The following is a 16,452-nucleotide window of genomic DNA, read 5'->3' on the forward strand; positions in this document are numbered from 1 at the left end:
CGGGATCGAGATGCATCAGGGGAGTGTCCCGGGAGACGAACGTCGCGGCGGTGGAGGAAGATATAGGTCATGAAGCAGACACGATATGATTGACGAAGTTTTACGAGCCTGATCATAATATGGAGAAGTCGTGCCGGACACGTTTGGGGGATGCATATGTACGCAAAACTGTTTGAGTAGGCTATATAGCGTGCAGGGTATAGGATATGTGGTCATCCAGCAGATTGGTGGCGAGCTCGAGATCGAGTAGTGAACGTAGAAGGGAATGATACTATCTATCTCCCCGAGCTAGCTCGTAGGACGTCCAAGACGGCCTTACTACCCGCTTTCAACGCCTCTCGTCTTGTGAATTCTAGCGAAGCGCGATCCTCAGCCCATCGAGTCAGTTCGGCAAATGTAGGTGCTGTCGGTGCCGATGAAGGATTGGGTACGGCCTCGTTTTGTAGACCACCATTGACGTCGGAAGAGGGGTCAACGGCGATGTTGGCGTGAGGGTGAGGGTCTGCGTGGGTGGGAGATGAAGGAAGGGCGGGGAGGGCGCCAAAGAGATGGGTTTGGGAAAGGGTGATTAGTGAGATGAGGACTTGGGTGTCTGTCAGCAGAGAAGAACATCAGCGTCGTGCTCTCATGTCTGCAAAGAGCCTTGGGCCGAGAGGAAGGGTGATGTTGTTGATCAGGACACCGCTCGATAGACGTGGAAACTCACATTCAGCATGTAAGCCTGATGACAAATGATACGGTTCATCAGTATCACACACAGGACAGCTGTGGCAAGGATGAGATCCCGCTGTACACACCTTGTATCCTGGCTCCATCACCTTCCTGTGCACCCGTGAACACCCTCCCTTCCAATAATTTCAATTCCGCCAAGACCCCCTCCAATCTTGATAACATGACCTCGGCATCTGCCATTCCCCCGATCAACAATCCGCCATCTCCCCCCTGCCCACTCCTCATCCCTAGGCCTGTTACATCTGAAGCTCCCGCTCCCACTCCCACTCCCACGCCCGCTGTTCCTGTTGGAGGGAGTCCGATACCCAACGAAGCATTTGCTGCGGCTGTCAGTATCGCCGACGTATTGGGTGTGATCCCGGCTCCTGCAAAAGGATAACTACCAGAAGGTGAGATGCCGACACCTGTACCTGTCCCGAGAGCACCGCTAGCGGAGGGAGTAGCGAATGAGGGGATGATGGACGAGGAGATTAGTTGCGATAGGGGGGAAGGGGCGAATATGGGGCCTGTTTGGACTGGCTGACCTTGACCTTGACCTTGAGGGAGGGGTGAAGGGTGGGCCAGGTGAGGGAAAGTGAATGGAGACGAGGTCGGATGAGAGGGGAACGGCGATGACATTGCGTTCAGGTGGATGTGTTTTCGCAGGGAGGAGAGACTATGACACTGTCCCCTCCAGCTTCAGAGGGTCCAAGTCTAGGGTTGACCGGGCGTGCTGAAGAATGGGAATTCGACTTCAAATTCAGTTGCGAGTGTCTGACCTCATGGAAAGACGGACACACTCAAGCGGCAATCAATCTCGAGCGAGCGAGCGAGTTTATTGACATGGGATGAAAGTGGCACTGATCAATTCGCCAGCTCTCTAACGCTCTATCCAATTGGTCTCATGAGCTGGCGACTTCTGTGTACATCCACATCGCAATGGAGGCTCCGACGTGGACAGGGGGAAAGTACAGTTCTACAGAGAAGCCCTTGTGCTCGGCACCACAGATCTCCTTAGTGATATCGAAAAAAGTCAGCGACCCCTCTCTTAAGTTACCTGCTTGGGATCGCTGTACCGTACCCTTTGTATTTCCTCGGTATCGTCCACGCTCTTATTACCCGCTAGCGTTTCTGTCCCATTGTACTTGCTCGTATCATCAGGCCGGCTGCCCATGTTGTGTTGGTGAAGCTCGATCCAAGGAGTAATCGCCACCCTGAAGGCATGGCAAGATCAATGGAAATATATCATGCTGATCGGTTTGCAACTCAGCCGACCCCGCTGGCGCAGCTCCTCACTAACATCACTTGATGATCTGCCTTCTATTCATGTATCATGCACCTTTGTACTAAGCGGCTGAGATATCGTGAAACGATTGGATCACCCCCTCTCTCGCTGACTCAGTCCAATGTCCAACTCAGCTTGACAATGAAAACCTTTGATGATCATGACCTCATGTTCGTGCCCTTTGATTGCGCTGACCGCTGAAACGTCAATCTCCCGTTCAAAGCCCTGTCTGTGACATGAAATAATGTGACTTGACATGCGTGCAGGTCACTGACGTTGGTTTCCTTTCGGGATATGCACAGTCAGCTCATCCGCAAACACAGCTCTTCGGTGAGAACCTTTGACACCCGTGTCACCCCTTCAATTGGTATTGTGCAAAAGGTCAAAAGGATCTCAAGGCCTCTTCTCTCCCGCCACATGTTGCGCTCCCTTCACTAGGGCACACAAAGGGTGTTGACACAGGTCTTTGTATCAGGTGATCTTCCAAGACAGCTTCTAAGACAGCCTCATGGTAAAGATATAAATACCTCCAGGACAAGGTGGACAACCAGGTTTCTTCTCCCATCCGAAAAGGTTTTTCCGTCACAAAGACAACGATATCAAGCAAGCTTCTATCCCTTGGACATTCACAGATCATCCTCACACCTACAGTTGACTAACGTTACCTGACACACAATGAGCTCTGGGCACCGTCGCGACCAAAATCAGAACAACCACAGCAGAATGCGTGTGGTTCCGCGCAAATCTGAAGCTCCTCACAGCAGCGCCGATGGCCAATACAGTGCTGGAAACAGCGATCATAGGGCACGTCATAGTACTTCTAGCTATGTTGCTGCGCCTGCTTCCAGCAGTGTCGGCGGCTTTTATCAAACCTATGTGGCTCCAACCTCTGAGAATCCAAGCAACATCAGGGATTCCTTCTATTCGACCGGCAGCCACGACACTCCTGTTCCTCCGAACCATCTCGTGGTGAAAACAAGCATTGAACGCTACAGCACTCACGTCATTGGCACTCAGGGAGCCCTGCAATCTGTCACGTCTGCAACGGTGTCCCAGCCTCGGTCATACACAGTTCCCAGACCTGAGGATGTGGCAAACAATGTGTCTTCTGCTTATGGTTCTCAAAGCTCTGGAGCCATCCCGGAATCTAACCCCTCTGCTGACTCTGACCGGGCTAGGCGAAAGCCGGCTCGTGACGCCTGGTATGCTGGTCCTCTGAACGACGATTGGAAGGAGCGTAACAGTAATTACCTCTCCGAGAACAACAATGGCGCAGGTTCCAGCAATGTTCAGCCCAACACTGTGACTGGGATCCCGTACGGCTCTGGGGATTCTTCCATTCCCTTGGTTGAAGGCAAGGTGACGAACTATGCTCGACATTCCAACCACAACAATCCCAGCTCTTCGGTTCCTGCTGCCTCCGGAAGCTCTAGCAATCCTCAACAGAGCACCATGTGGACAATCCCTCACGGCACCAGCGGCTCTTCATACCCCGACTCGAAGGGTAAAGGCATAGACACACAACCAGAGATCAACACGTCGGTGTTCGGCACATTTACTAACATAGCTGGTAACCATCAAGGTGGAAGCGCCTATATCGGGGGTCAGACATTCCACAGTACCAATGCGGGCACCCAGGAAGATACTGTCGTCCCTGAGTTTCTTCAAGCTCCCCCTCATGGATCAACCTCTGGTCCTGATGAGCACGCAAAGTCAAAGAGGGGGAAGAAGCCCAAGCTCGTTTCTTCTGGCTGGCTCGGCGGAAGCGGAAAGAGTGGAAAGAAGCGAAGGTAGTATCGCGATGACGATCTCCCCTTGACTTGCATGACCTGAACGAGATATAGGGGAGGACTGTTCGTGGCGGTGAAGGTCAAAGTGGGATATTCCTGCGATACATTAGAGTGATAGTCGATCAAGACATGCAGAGATCTGAAATATGGTGCCTAACGATACACCTTTGACGATGTCGAGGCGTTTACAGCATTGAACGATGACTAACACGCTACATTGATGGATTGCTTGGATAACTTAGCCTCGTCATTCTCCCTTACGCTTCCCTTCACACTTTCCCCTTGCCCAAACCGCCAGGCAACGGCACTAAGACGCTCGTCGAATCCCTATACTTCTGCCAGCCAGGATCGCTTCCCCACTTTTTCTCGGCAGACTCTTCGAGGGGTGGGACACCTGAGCCATAACGAAGTAGGACGTACGTGAAGAACGGAGAAACACAGGCGAGGTACTTGACAGTGGGTGGAAGAGGGGCGGTCAGTGCGAGGAGGGGTGGTCCAGTTTGGAGAAGTACCTCGCCGAGGTAGCTGAAGCGCAAGGCAAAGATTGTCAGCCCAGTTGCAGTAGGGCAGGAGGTGTCAGAGGAGTTTTACTCACTTGGGGTGTCGTGACCACGCCCATACCCCTGACGAGATGAATTTCTCCTCGTGCTTCTTCTCATCCTTTGCTTTCCTCCAGTAGGTTTTCTCTGTGAGAGCATGATATTAAGGTACACTTCACATCCGTTCGCCTCGACAACGCCTCGAGGCGTGTGTTTGAAGCGCCGACTCACCTCGATCAGCGATGCTTTCCAGAGTAAGCCCAGCTGCCCAGATACCGAGTCCCACAAAGTCTTTCCAGCCCAGAGCGGGGTGGGCAGCGGCAGGGATGGAATTGACGAGGTATGCAGGCAGACCGACCATTGTGACCCATAGGGCTTGACCGAACCTAGAAACAATGGCTCAGTGGCATGAATTCGACTCGGGAACGGTGCGAGAACACTCACCACATGAAAGTAAAGATGGCAGGCTTTGTCTTGAGATCATCGAACCTCGAATCTGAACCATGTTTCCTGATTCGCTACCATCGTCCAGGACTGTCAGCGTATCCTATCCATCCATCAGGGAAGCAAAGACGTTGGAAACTCACCATGACGAGATATGTGCCGAGTCGGCCGGCCCAGAGTAGCATCATTGCGGAAACGAGGAGTTGACGCGGATGATGTGCACTGAGATTGTATAGCGATTTGAGGGGCTGAGGGGAAGACGTGAACCATGATCGGATAGTGGGGTAGTACTGCGTTCAACGGTAAGTCATTGGCTTGTCAAGTTACAGAGGGAAGGGGCGTATGCTCACCAAAGACAAAACGGTAGAAGTGATGAATCCGGTGGATCCTGCCAGATCATAGTACTTCTCAGTCTGAGCAGGAACCGCATACGCCGCAAAGAGTGCTTGATAAGCGTATCTGTTGTACAGGTCGGTGGTAAGCTTTTGAATTCTCATAGCTGTTCGCCTCCTCCCTGATTCGTCCAGAGTGAATGGGACATACGTGAATCCTATGACGCCTGCTAAGCGGGAAGTGACGACGGGGTGTAGTCCCAAGAATGAGAGGAACGACATCGTCTATGTCTGGTGGGTGTCGTTCGGGGTCGGTTGCGATGACCTCTTCTCAACTCAAGTGTACAATCTCTATATACCTTGACTCAACGCCAGCCGAAAGCATAAGAAGAGATACGAATCGCAACGGCAACGACCGTGGTGATGGTGATGACGGATGAAATGATCACCGAGTCTGTCTGTGCCTGGTGAGTGGCGACGATGATCGGGCAGAGATAACCGATCGGAGATCGCGTGGCAGTGGCGTCTTTCAATTTCATAATGCATCGTCATCATCAAGCTATGACATCCTTAGCTATGTTATACAATCCCACAAAGACACATGCAACATATTATAGACGAACGATTCACAGCCAACAACCATTTGCAGTCTTAAGCACTACGCCTCAAGCTCGGGAACACCCATATCGAGACCAAGGTCGAAGGTCTCGACTTCAGCCTCATCATCCCAGGTTGCGAAGAGTTTCGCATCAGCTTCGTCAATCTGGCGCAATCTTTTAAGCTGAATCGCGGCAGAAGCGGTTCGGCCTGGCGATTGGATCACTTTGGAGGCGTTACGCTGGATGCTCATGTTCGATTTCGTGATATTGTGAACCGGTCGGACGGCAGGCGGTCGAGGAACAGGTGCAGGTGGTTTGGTGATCGGTCTCATTATGCCATTGACTGGACCACGAGTATGCGCCGAAGTTATAGCTGATCCTGACCTTGAGGCAAGGATCGAGCGGCCGAGTGCAAATTGACCTCTCGGAGCAACGTTTGGGGCCGACTTTGTTGGGCCAGAGGCCGTGCGCATCATAGCCCCCCAGGCCATGCTAGATTTCGGGGGTGCTGGCTTTGGCCGCAACCAAGCTTCCTCTAACTCATCATCCCCTAGGGTAGAAAGTCAGCAAACAGATGTTCTTCTACTTTTGATGACTGATGTCACTCACCACTGAGTCTGATATTGTCCACCGGAATATCTCCGACGTCCAGCTCTGAGATCTCCCGGATTGTAACTTCGTGCGGTGCCCACATGGGAGGCAGTTTGGTCAACGTGTCGAATATCGCTTTGAGATCCGGGTGATCGAATGCAGGAGTCCAAGGAAGTTCTAGCGATAGATAATTTAGCAGACATGTCCAATGAAACCTGAGAGATGACTTGTCGCTCACCCTCAACTGGTGGAGGCATATATTCGACTTCTCCATCTTCTTCTTCTTCAACAACCTCCCTCAAACCTTCCAGTACCTGTCCTTCTATTATCTCATCGATACTTCCCAGACTGACTTCCTCTTCCCACCCAACAGGAGCTGGAGTGACAAAACTCGCTTCCTGCAGATCCGCCTTGATAGGCGTAAGTGCGATGCTGGATAAGGATTGTCTTGATCTTCTTCGAGTACGAGTAGCAGAGGGAAGAGGTGTGGGGGCAGGTTGTTGCTGGAGAATGAGTGACGGAGCAGGTGTCCGGAGTGTCTGGGAAGAAGGAAGTCGTTTTGATGGGGCAGGTGTACGGGTGGGTAGGTGAGGCATTGATGAGAGGGATTTGGACGGTGGGATGGAGGAGCCAGCTTTTGGCGGGGCGTTCGCGAAGAGACGTTTGGGCTCTGATCGTAGAAGAGCAGAAGTCGAAGGTTTGTATCAGCTCCCGTTCACGATACACCGCTCGCTCAAACCGATGCCATTTCCACAGGACAAGATGACCATCTGATCTATGTCACCTTCTCACTGAGTGTAGGGAGAGAAGACTCACCGATATCCTCCCCCTCCCTTCCCTTCCCTTTTCCCCCTTCCCTGTTGCTCTGACTCAACACATTCCTATCTCTCCCCTCCGTCTTCGATCCCAAAGCCATCCCTCCCAGACCCATCTTCATGCTTGTCGAGGGTCCACCCAAGACAGCCTTCCCCGCTCTTGAAGGTGTCTTTGTCGGGAGCCCATTCCCGGTGGCGTTCTCTTTGTTGGTGTTCTTCTTGGATGTGGTCGGGTGGATGGACGAGTATGTTCGCGGAATGTGGTGCGATCGAGGGGCGAACATGATGAGGTCGTGGATGAGCTGGTGGCGGTGGGTTGATCGATGATTGACAAGGACTGTGAAGCTTGGCTCGGAGCCTTGACCGTTGTGATTATCGAGGTCGAGCCAGCGCGATTATGGCCCGGGGCGTCTGTGATGTTAGCGACAGATATCCGAGCTGACGGATGAGGTGAGATTGTCAAGTGCTATTGGACACGATGACCATACTATGTGATCAACACGAGTAATGTTGCTTTTCCATCCACCCACACCTCACAGTCTCAGCCAACAACACAACGCGTGGCCCGCGCCACATCACTTTGGGTCTTCTATAATCCCGTCAAACCCCGAGATCTGGCCCCGCGGCGAAATCCCCCTTTCTGGTCCCTCGCTCGCTGTCCACTCGCTCACCGTCACCACTGTCACCGCTGGGTTCAACTCCGTTCGTACTCTCGGGTGGGAACGATTGATCAAGGTGGTTTCAGCTTGCTTGATTACCTTTGGCCATACCGACAACCTCGTGAGTGACTCCCATTCTGTCGCTCCATGCAACGCAGGGGTAGTCAGTCGCTGACTCCTAGATCTACCTTCGCTGATCCGCGTTTCCCTTTTCCGACAATTTCACCTTTCACCACTCGTTCCAACTCCACCAACTGTCTCTCGAACCCTTTCCTCATCAATCACTGATTGGACCGCTCTTTCTACCAGAGATACACAAAATGGACAAGGACAAGCTCGCCAAACTCCAGGCCCAAGTCCGTATTGGTGCGTGATCGCTCCTCTGGTTGTTGCACGAGCTCATCAGCTGACCAATGCGTTATCAAATCACTTCCTTTCACCGAATGATCACCTGTTGCGACATGTCTTCGCACCACCTCTCCTGGCACGTACTCAACAATCTTCAATCGCATCCGTGCTCTCGTCTCGCTCGACCTTCTGTTCCTCTGGCGACTCTTCCCCTTCATCTGCTCGTACATCCCGGCTCACTCTCAACGCTCGCACCTCCGGCGGTTACGCTCGCAGGCGGCAAGGGTACACCTCGACGAAAGCAGGTCAAGAAGTCCGTCACCGCCTCTCAAGGAGACGACCGTAAACTTCAAGCGGCTTTGAAGAAGCTTGGCGTTCAGCCCATCACAGGTGTCGAGGAGGTCAACATGTTCAAGGAGGATGGAAACGTCTTGCATTTCGGTGCTCCAAGGGGTGAGTGAGGGTTCGTGCTTTTGGGTCGGGGTGGGAGGTACAGGGTAGCAGCATGAGGACCGCAAGGGAAAGGGGCGGATTTGAGCGGTATCTGAAGAGCTGGCGGAAGTCAACGTAGTTGGTGTAATGATCTGCCGGTTCGGAGTGAAGGAGAATGATCCCTTCATTCCCTGCTGTCCGGATGAGCGTGTCACTCCTTCCCTTGGTGTCTTCTCCAAGTCCATTACGATGTCGCTTGGACCTACACTTACTCTTTGTCACTATTCTCCCCTAGTCCACGCCGCTCTTCCCTCTAACACCCTCGCCGTCTACGGTCCCGGTCAAACCAAGGAACTCACCGAACTCGTCCCTGGAATTCTCAACCAACTCGGCCCCGATTCCCTCGCCAACCTCCGACGACTCGCCGAATCCTACCAATCCATGACCGCCCGTCAAGCCGCCGCCGCCGCTGCTGCGGGGGGTGCTGATGCCGGTGAGAAGAAGGAGGGTGACGATGAGATCCCGGATCTGGTGGAGAACTTTGACGAAGCAGAAGGAGGTGACGAGGTCAAGCAGTCCGATTTGGAAGAGTTGGAGTAGAAAAACATATCAAACCCCTATGTAAACCTGGCTAGGAATGAGAATATGATAGCTTGGCTAGAAGATGAAACGTCATGTTTGGCAGTGTGTGTGTCTTTGCAACGCGGCGCGACGGTTGCACGATGGCACGATGTGGGGCGCATGCAGGCGGCCGCGGTGTGGTAGGTCGGCGGCGTGCATACACTAATACGTACATACACACATGATGCTTGAACACCCAGCTGAAGAGCTCGAGCGAATATTGACGTGTCGGGTGGCCACGATCTTCGATCCCAAAAGATATCACCCATATTCCCTCCCAAGATCCCGGTCCGCCTGCGTGGTGCTGCCAGATCACTCGCTATGCCACTGACAGCGCGCAGCTCGCGATGCAAGCTGCGACCTCCTACCCCTCCGCTTTTGCTCAAATCAACACCTTCCCCATGACCCCTTTCCCATCCTCCTTCGCCCCTTCCCTCGCCGCCTTCATATCCCTATACATCTTGACGACCCTCTCCCTCTCCTCCTCCAATATCCGCCTCTGACCCGCATTCAACGGATCTTTCCCACTCCCCTTTCCTACTGCCCCATAGACCCCTTTGCCGACTTTCTTCTCTTGACCGACATGTCGAAGATGGGGTAAAGAAGGAGGTGCTTGGACGATATCGTTCAGACGTCTGGGTCCTTCTAATGGTTTGAATGATTTCTCTTCTCTGACATTAGTATTCTCTCCGTGTTGGTGTTCCTTATCACTATTCTCATCATCTTCGTCGAGATCATCGTCGTCGCCGACATCACCGCGTTTTCTCTTCTTCCCTTTCCCATCCTGTTCCTTTTTCAACTCGTCCAACGCCGATTGAGGCATTTTCCCCAACTTGACCAATCGTTCGATCCTCGTCCTCTTCTTCCGTTCCTTTTTCTCCTGTCTGAACTTGGCCTCTTCAGCAGCTTTGATACTTGCCGCGTCTTTGATCGCTTTGCTGACTCCTGGTCTGAGGAAGTCTTCGACTCGTCGATTGTATTCGCCGAGGGACTCGTTGGGCTTTATAGAGGGTATAGAAGGGGATTTACCTTTCGACGACGACGAAGAGGAGGACGGGTTGGTGGTAGAGATGGATGTAGTGGACGTCGAAGTTGAGGCTTTGGCAGTTGATTTAGTAGCGGTATGGGAGGTGGAGTTGGTGGTGGACGAATACGGTTTGGGCTTCGTTTCGCCGGTATCTTCGGATGTTATACGCCCAGCTTTTCGGAAAGCGGATTGGACGGCGTGGGCGTTGAATATCCGGGACGCAGAACGAGGCGTGTCATCGTATGACGAAGCAGACGGAGGGAGGTTGACGCCTCTGGATGAATTCAGAGGTGATCAGCGTGTGCGACCAAGTCATAGCTGGCAGTGTCTGGTCAGGTGGATGGAGCAGGATAGCATTATAGTGAATGTAGACATGGCGAAGAAGAGCGAGTGTACACCGGACCACTCACTTCTTGGCGGTCTCGACGTCCCGGATAGATCGTTTGGCACCTTTGGTCCTCGTCATCAGCTAGGTCGTCTGCTGGAACCTCTCACACAAAATGGCAGCTCACGTTTGTGGGGCATGACCAAGAGTCGGACCTCGATTAGAGGATGGAGTATGTACGGGTGTGATTTTTCGATATGTTGGCTTGTCTCAGGGGGGTTGACTGACGGATGGGAGTAATGTCTGAAGTGAAGTGATGATGATATGGCTGCTTCAGTGACTGTTGATGCTGAAGAGAGGACGAGTTGGGTGGAGGACGATTTCTGAAATTTACAGTGAAATCACGAGCGAACCGGCCGTTGACGATATCAGCCTCATCGCCTGTCGGTAACTTAGACAAGTCAGTTATCAGCCACAACTTCAACGAGCTCGCATCCAGTCACTCTGATTTCAGCGAAATGCAAGTGATGTTGTTGGTGTAGCTGACCTTACAATCAGTACATTCAAGCTATCAACTTCAAGTTTCCCTCTCTTCCGCTCCTGAAATCGACTCACGCTCCCCCCGCCATGTCTTCATTCGCCAAGCAGATCCCGAAAGCGGTCAAGGAGATCCGGGTCCAGTTCTGCCAGACTGCAGGTCACTCCGCAGGTGTGCGGTGAGTGGTCCACGTCAATGATATGTTGTCATCTCACCACGGACTACTTGATCTTCCCCCTTCGCTCGTCATATACGAGAGACACACCACGGCCGTAGTGACAGTGCACATACCTCTCATCTGTCGTGGAAAAGCTCGAAGACGGGGATTCAGAGCTGATCATGGCTCGGCGCCGTCACAGCAAATTCGTCCAATCTTCTTATCCCGCTATCAAGGCTGCTCATCCCGATCTCAAGTTCCTCATTCGAGAAGCTAGCAATACTGTCCCGCGAGCATTTGTAAGGTTTGGTGAGTGTTTCTTTCCTTGCTCCTCCTTCACCATTGTCCTTTCGAGATGTACATAGGCGGGTTGCTTGGTATATCGGTCATGTCAGGTTATACACTGACTTGACCTGACTTGACCTGACTTGACTTGATCCTCATCGCACAATCGACTTTTTGTCTCTTTTCATCAACTCCATCGACGCCTGCCATCCCTCATTCCGACCGATCGACTCTCGCGTACCCTTGTCGTTGCCTTGTCGCCAACAGAACGAGGGGTCGAATCGGAAACTCAACTCGCCAACATGTCTGATACAGAAGTCGGAAAGGCCTTGATATCATTAGTGAACCAACAAACGGTTGGATAGTCGCTTGACGTATTACACACGGTAGAGATGTATATACAGTCCAAGACTCTGAACATATCCTTGGCATCCACAATGATCTTGCGATACGTCCTCAACGTCGGCTTGATATAAAAAATCCTTGGTACTCTTCACCATGATCCAACCAGCTTTCCTGCAGCGGTGTGATCACGTATCGACAGACCCGATTGAGCGATCACAGTATCTGTCGTTACGCACCACAATGTATCGACCATTCGCTGACCCTTCTTGCCTCGATAGAAATGATACAACATAAAAATACAGTGAGTTCCAATCTCTCTTGTCACTTCTTTCCTCTCTTTCTCTTCACCCATTCTCCCTCTATATACTCAACCGTCCTATCAAAGCTCTTATCCCGCTTTGTCTCACCTTCCCTTCCGGCATCTTCACCGTCGGACTATGTTCTGGACTCAAGAATCCTCCGCCTCCACCATCACTCGTATCCACCCCTAGTTGCGGTTTGACCACAACTTTCACCGGGCCTTCTCCACCACTACTATCCCCAGATATCACTTCGTTTCGTACACTGCCTGGTGTCCTCAGCTCGACATGACTATCTTCGTCTGCTGTGTGATAATCCCTCGAGTCCGGATCTGAGAGTGGGTTCTCATCTGTCATGCTCAGCGGCGTGATCACCGTCGGTATGACAATTGGTACAGTGGTAGGTTGAGAGGTGGCCGCCTGACTAGTTGAGGAGGAAGAGGAAGAGCCAGCGGCGCGTATCCGGTTAGAAGCTTGGATGACCTGTGAACGGATTCAGCAACCGAACAGACGTATGGTGCGATTGCTTTGTCTGAAATGGGGAAGGGAACCGGAAGAAGAGTTGCATCGGTGTAGCGTAGGCCAAACCTGTTCGACTCACCCTCACGGCAGACGTCCATTTCCGCTTCGCGTCAAAGTTTTCCTTGATAGCGGACGAGAGATCCGCATCGGTAGCTTGACCTGATGTCAACCACTGTAGAAACATTGTTCAGCTAGACGTCTCGACACTCTCGATTTGTGGATATGGGCATGACAGACTCACGGGATGTTGCAACGCTTCAGACGCTGACAGCCTCTTCTTGGAGTCTGCCACAAGCATCTCCTTGATGAAGTCCTTGGCTGTGATGTAAAGTCTTTCAGATTTTATGCATCATACTAGAGGCATCTCGCGAAAGCTGCTCACCTGTCACAGACACTTTGGACCAATACCTCTCGTGAAACATGATTCTCCCTCTTGTCATTTCTTTCAATAGTCCCATCTTGTCATCCGCTCGGAACGGCGAGTAGCCGCAGAGAAGGGTGTAAGCAATGACACTATTACATGAGTCAATGCAACGAGTCAGCATCTAACTTCGGCTTGTCATTCCCACGATGCTCGACCAGCACGCCGAATGAGAGCAAGGTAGCGTCTTCACCCACCCTATACTCCAGCAATCGACTTTAGTCCCATGAGGCTTATTCGCTAAGACTTCCGGAGCAGCATATCCGAAACTGCCCGCCGCCTCTAACAGTTCTTCATCTGGGTTCTCGAGATGTTTGGCGATGCCGAAATCAGCGATGACCAACCCGGAATCGGGCGCTCGCGTCTTGTACAGGATGTTTTCAGGCTTCAGATCTCGGTGAACGATCTTGTGCGAATGGAGGTAGGCTGTGGCCGAGAGGACTTGGCTAGAGATGGGAGTGATTGTGTGCACGGGATAATTTGCCGATGGGAACCAGTGGAATATAACCCAGCAACGGCGGAAAGGACAAAGTAGGGCTACGTTAATACAGATGTCTCCCAGAATCGTCGCGATACAGTCTTGTCGAGTCGAGGGAGAATGGACTTACCGGATACAATCCACCGCATCCTTTTCCGTGAATTTTCCCCTCTCCGATATTCTATCAAACAATTCCCCACCCACGGCCAGCTCGAAAGTCAAGAAAAACCTGAGCGATGACACGGTCAGTGAGTTACATGCAGACGAGTGTACGTGGGTTGTAGAACACGTAGATCTAATGTGTCTCCTTTGCTAAGTTACTCACTTGTCCCTCGATTCAAAGTTATCCCAAACATGTACGATATTGGGATGATCTAGACCTTTCAAGACATTCAATTCGTCCATTACGATGCCCTCGTTGTCCTTGACCAGTTTCTTCGATATGATCCTGCCGTTGAAACCCGGTCTTGTCAGCGTCGTATTGAGACGTGTCTCGACAGTCTTCGTGAGGAAATAAGAGTGTATCCCCATCTAACTTCAGACCGGATGTTGTTGGATCCAAGCGATCAAGGCAGGAAGTAGAATGGGCCAACTCACTTGAGCGCAACCTCCTTCATCTCACCGTTAGGAGGTGTCCAAGTCGCTTTCACCACTTTGCCAAATCCACCTCTGCCAAGCACTTCTTCCAACACATATTCTTTTTTCTTCTTGAACGACGGCGGCTGGGGCAACATGTGATCTCGAAAATCACCCACTCCAAGGTTCTTCATCATTGTGCCAGCGTGCTTCTACAGTCGGAAAGGCGAACTATGGAGTTATCGAGTTGGATGCGGAGGGTAGCGATATTTGAATGAAATCTCAAAGCGATCGGATGTAACGATATATTTATCGATGGGAACCTGCAATGTAGCTGAATGATGGACCGAACTGGTTCCCAAGACGATTGATATCCTGTTCGTGAGATGAGATGCGAGATGCGAGATGCGATGTGAGATGTGGATTAGGTAGTTTTTGTTGACAACAATGTTTGTATGTATGTCTTGTGGAGGGACAGACGAGGTGATTCTCTCTCACCGCGGGCGCGGATGAAACGCAACGCCAAAAAAGTGAATTGAACCCGAACCAACCGCGTGGGTTCCCCTCGCACCAGAAGGCCAATGAGAAGGTGTAAACGAACGAGCTGGTCGTGAAGTGTGACACCAATCAGTCGAACATGGATGAGATGCGCTGCGATGCGATGGAAGGATGTGTGTCTGTTGTGTGGTTGTTGGTAGCTGAATAACGTGAACGAGGGGATGATGAATGATGCGTTTAATGTTGAGCATGGTATCTCGATTACGGCATTAACACAAAACTCACATCTTGTCCACAAAAGCAACTCACCGTTATTTGAGGTTCGCTTTACAACCTATGTCAGACGAGGGCGATGCTGCGAGTATGCTTCGCCTTGCAGAGTATAGCTTGAGCGCTTTCTGACTGTCCACCACTGACTTCATACAAGTGAAATAGGTTGCGCGAGGAGGAACCATAGAGCCGAGACAATGCTTCACACACGCTGGGATAACAGGGTTCATCATCGATCGACCGCTGTGCAGAAGCGGTGTCAGACAGGTGTACGACATTTCTAGCCGGACATCGTTTCATCACTTGGGCGAAGATCCGATGCTCTGCCTGAGTGGTGCTTTGATGTTGGTGCTCCGGGCGAACAAAGGAGATTCACCTTTTGATCGCATCGACCTGCTCAAATCGCATCGCAGACGAAGATCAACTCGATCGAGCGTTACGATAAACATGATGGGTCTAATGTGTGTGTGTGTGCATTGACCACTGACGACGCAAGCAAAGAGCTGCCAAGTCGTAAGAGGAGAAAGGATGCAGCCATAAAGATGTGTCTCAGGAGGACCAAGGAATCAAGAATAACAGCGGAGAGCGCTCTGAACCCGTATCTCGCGTTATCGAGGACTGCTTCGTGCGGACTTTTGGACCATCCGAGGCGAGGCTTTCGTTACAAAGATCCACATACGCAAGACCTTTGAAAGCTCGCCTAATCGGCTGTCTGGATACTCTCAGGACCATGTCGTCCACTACGACTGCGACCGTGCTCGGGGAAATTACGTCCTGCTCGACTTCACCCAGTGACGATTTGTCAACAAGATCCCAGGTGTCTTGTACAGGTGAACGCAGTGACAGTGACTATCCGTCTACGAGATCCAGCAGCCCCCTTTCCACCCAGTCTACTCCTGCTCCGCCAACAAATTCCGATACCTGGCGTTGTGATATGTCGTCATTCACTATCCTGGACACCATTGAAGAAGCCTCGACAGAGGCGGAAAGTCCTCCACCCCCAACCACCCCACGGAAGTGGAGTTCAGATGTGGATCTCAGTCCCGGCACGCGTGAGCAGCTGAGATCGAAGGCAAGTGTTCAAATCCGTTCCCGATATACGCTTTGATAGAACCTCCCGCCGGAGATCCGGATCGCTTCTTGTTGGCGGACTGCACCACTTCCTTCGTTGACACTGGTTTTTCGAGTCACTGTCAGATATCAGCGAGTTGAAGCTGACCGATTCGACAGTTCGTAGAGTCTTCACAATCAATCAAATACAATCCTAATCTGACGGAACATCCTGAGCATTGGAGATCGGAAGGTTATGCTGGTTTCAAGTATGAAGGAGGGAAGCCAATCGACGTAGCAAAATACTGGTATTTCCCTCCAAAGCCGAGCGCAAGCGATGAGAAGCGCGAGTGAACCTTCCCCAATCGTGGCAATGGAAAGCTGCCACTGTATTATATGACTGCTACGATTTTCGTGCAGGTTCCTGCTATGTCGGTGAAGCGGTATACACACGGTAGAGGTTTATATTGGCTCTTGATTCTATAACACGGGTTG

At 51.7% G+C, this 16,452-nt stretch overlaps 9 protein-coding genes across 9 annotated transcripts; 4 read left to right on the forward strand and 5 right to left on the reverse strand.

The window, feature by feature from the left end:
- Positions 1 to 275: 275 nt before the first annotated feature.
- IAR55_002052 (uncharacterized protein) lies at positions 276 to 1,350 on the reverse strand (the record flags this gene model as incomplete). Its single annotated transcript, XM_066945169.1, has 3 exons — positions 276 to 592; positions 707 to 721; positions 798 to 1,350. 3 exons carry the CDS (start codon positions 1,348 to 1,350, stop codon positions 276 to 278), a joined length of 885 nt encoding a protein of 294 aa, XP_066803858.1.
- Positions 1,351 to 2,719: 1,369 nt separating this feature from the next.
- On the forward strand, positions 2,720 to 3,790 carry IAR55_002053 (uncharacterized protein; the record flags this gene model as incomplete). Its single annotated transcript, XM_066945170.1, has 1 exon — positions 2,720 to 3,790. The coding sequence occupies one exon, from the start codon at positions 2,720 to 2,722 to the stop codon at positions 3,788 to 3,790; it is 1,071 nt and encodes a 356-aa protein (XP_066803859.1).
- A 265-nt stretch (positions 3,791 to 4,055) lies between these two features.
- IAR55_002054 (uncharacterized protein) lies at positions 4,056 to 5,383 on the reverse strand (the record flags this gene model as incomplete). The annotated part of the gene is made up of 7 exons (XM_066945171.1): positions 4,056 to 4,311; positions 4,382 to 4,472; positions 4,557 to 4,711; positions 4,770 to 4,843; positions 4,913 to 5,059; positions 5,120 to 5,228; positions 5,313 to 5,383. The coding sequence occupies 7 exons, from the start codon at positions 5,381 to 5,383 to the stop codon at positions 4,056 to 4,058; spliced, it is 903 nt and encodes a 300-aa protein (XP_066803860.1).
- Positions 5,384 to 5,759: 376 nt separating this feature from the next.
- Positions 5,760 to 7,390, reverse strand: IAR55_002055 (uncharacterized protein; the record flags this gene model as incomplete). The annotated part of the gene is made up of 4 exons (XM_066945172.1): positions 5,760 to 6,250; positions 6,310 to 6,468; positions 6,530 to 6,961; positions 7,108 to 7,390. The coding sequence occupies 4 exons, from the start codon at positions 7,388 to 7,390 to the stop codon at positions 5,760 to 5,762; spliced, it is 1,365 nt and encodes a 454-aa protein (XP_066803861.1).
- A 695-nt stretch (positions 7,391 to 8,085) lies between these two features.
- IAR55_002056 (nascent polypeptide-associated complex subunit beta) lies at positions 8,086 to 9,145 on the forward strand (the record flags this gene model as incomplete). The annotated part of the gene is made up of 3 exons (XM_066945173.1): positions 8,086 to 8,131; positions 8,390 to 8,566; positions 8,841 to 9,145. 3 exons carry the CDS (start codon positions 8,086 to 8,088, stop codon positions 9,143 to 9,145), a joined length of 528 nt encoding a protein of 175 aa, XP_066803862.1.
- Positions 9,146 to 9,548: 403 nt separating this feature from the next.
- On the reverse strand, positions 9,549 to 10,718 carry IAR55_002057 (uncharacterized protein; the record flags this gene model as incomplete). Its single annotated transcript, XM_066945174.1, has 3 exons — positions 9,549 to 10,467; positions 10,604 to 10,643; positions 10,706 to 10,718. 3 exons carry the CDS (start codon positions 10,716 to 10,718, stop codon positions 9,549 to 9,551), a joined length of 972 nt encoding a protein of 323 aa, XP_066803863.1.
- A 427-nt stretch (positions 10,719 to 11,145) lies between these two features.
- Positions 11,146 to 11,863, forward strand: IAR55_002058 (uncharacterized protein; the record flags this gene model as incomplete). The annotated part of the gene is made up of 3 exons (XM_066945175.1): positions 11,146 to 11,234; positions 11,416 to 11,522; positions 11,766 to 11,863. The coding sequence occupies 3 exons, from the start codon at positions 11,146 to 11,148 to the stop codon at positions 11,861 to 11,863; spliced, it is 294 nt and encodes a 97-aa protein (XP_066803864.1).
- A 339-nt stretch (positions 11,864 to 12,202) lies between these two features.
- IAR55_002059 (uncharacterized protein) lies at positions 12,203 to 14,333 on the reverse strand (the record flags this gene model as incomplete). Its single annotated transcript, XM_066945176.1, has 8 exons — positions 12,203 to 12,625; positions 12,744 to 12,836; positions 12,906 to 12,982; positions 13,047 to 13,177; positions 13,283 to 13,531; positions 13,694 to 13,792; positions 13,889 to 14,011; positions 14,161 to 14,333. The coding sequence occupies 8 exons, from the start codon at positions 14,331 to 14,333 to the stop codon at positions 12,203 to 12,205; spliced, it is 1,368 nt and encodes a 455-aa protein (XP_066803865.1).
- Positions 14,334 to 15,841: 1,508 nt separating this feature from the next.
- IAR55_002060 (uncharacterized protein) lies at positions 15,842 to 16,311 on the forward strand (the record flags this gene model as incomplete). Its single annotated transcript, XM_066945177.1, has 2 exons — positions 15,842 to 15,959; positions 16,145 to 16,311. 2 exons carry the CDS (start codon positions 15,842 to 15,844, stop codon positions 16,309 to 16,311), a joined length of 285 nt encoding a protein of 94 aa, XP_066803866.1.
- Between the last annotated feature and the right edge of the window lie 141 nt (positions 16,312 to 16,452).

Source organism: Kwoniella newhampshirensis, chromosome 4 (assembly GCF_039105145.1).
Source record: "Kwoniella newhampshirensis strain CBS 13917 chromosome 4, whole genome shotgun sequence".
NCBI lineage: Eukaryota > Fungi > Basidiomycota > Tremellomycetes > Tremellales > Cryptococcaceae > Kwoniella > Kwoniella newhampshirensis.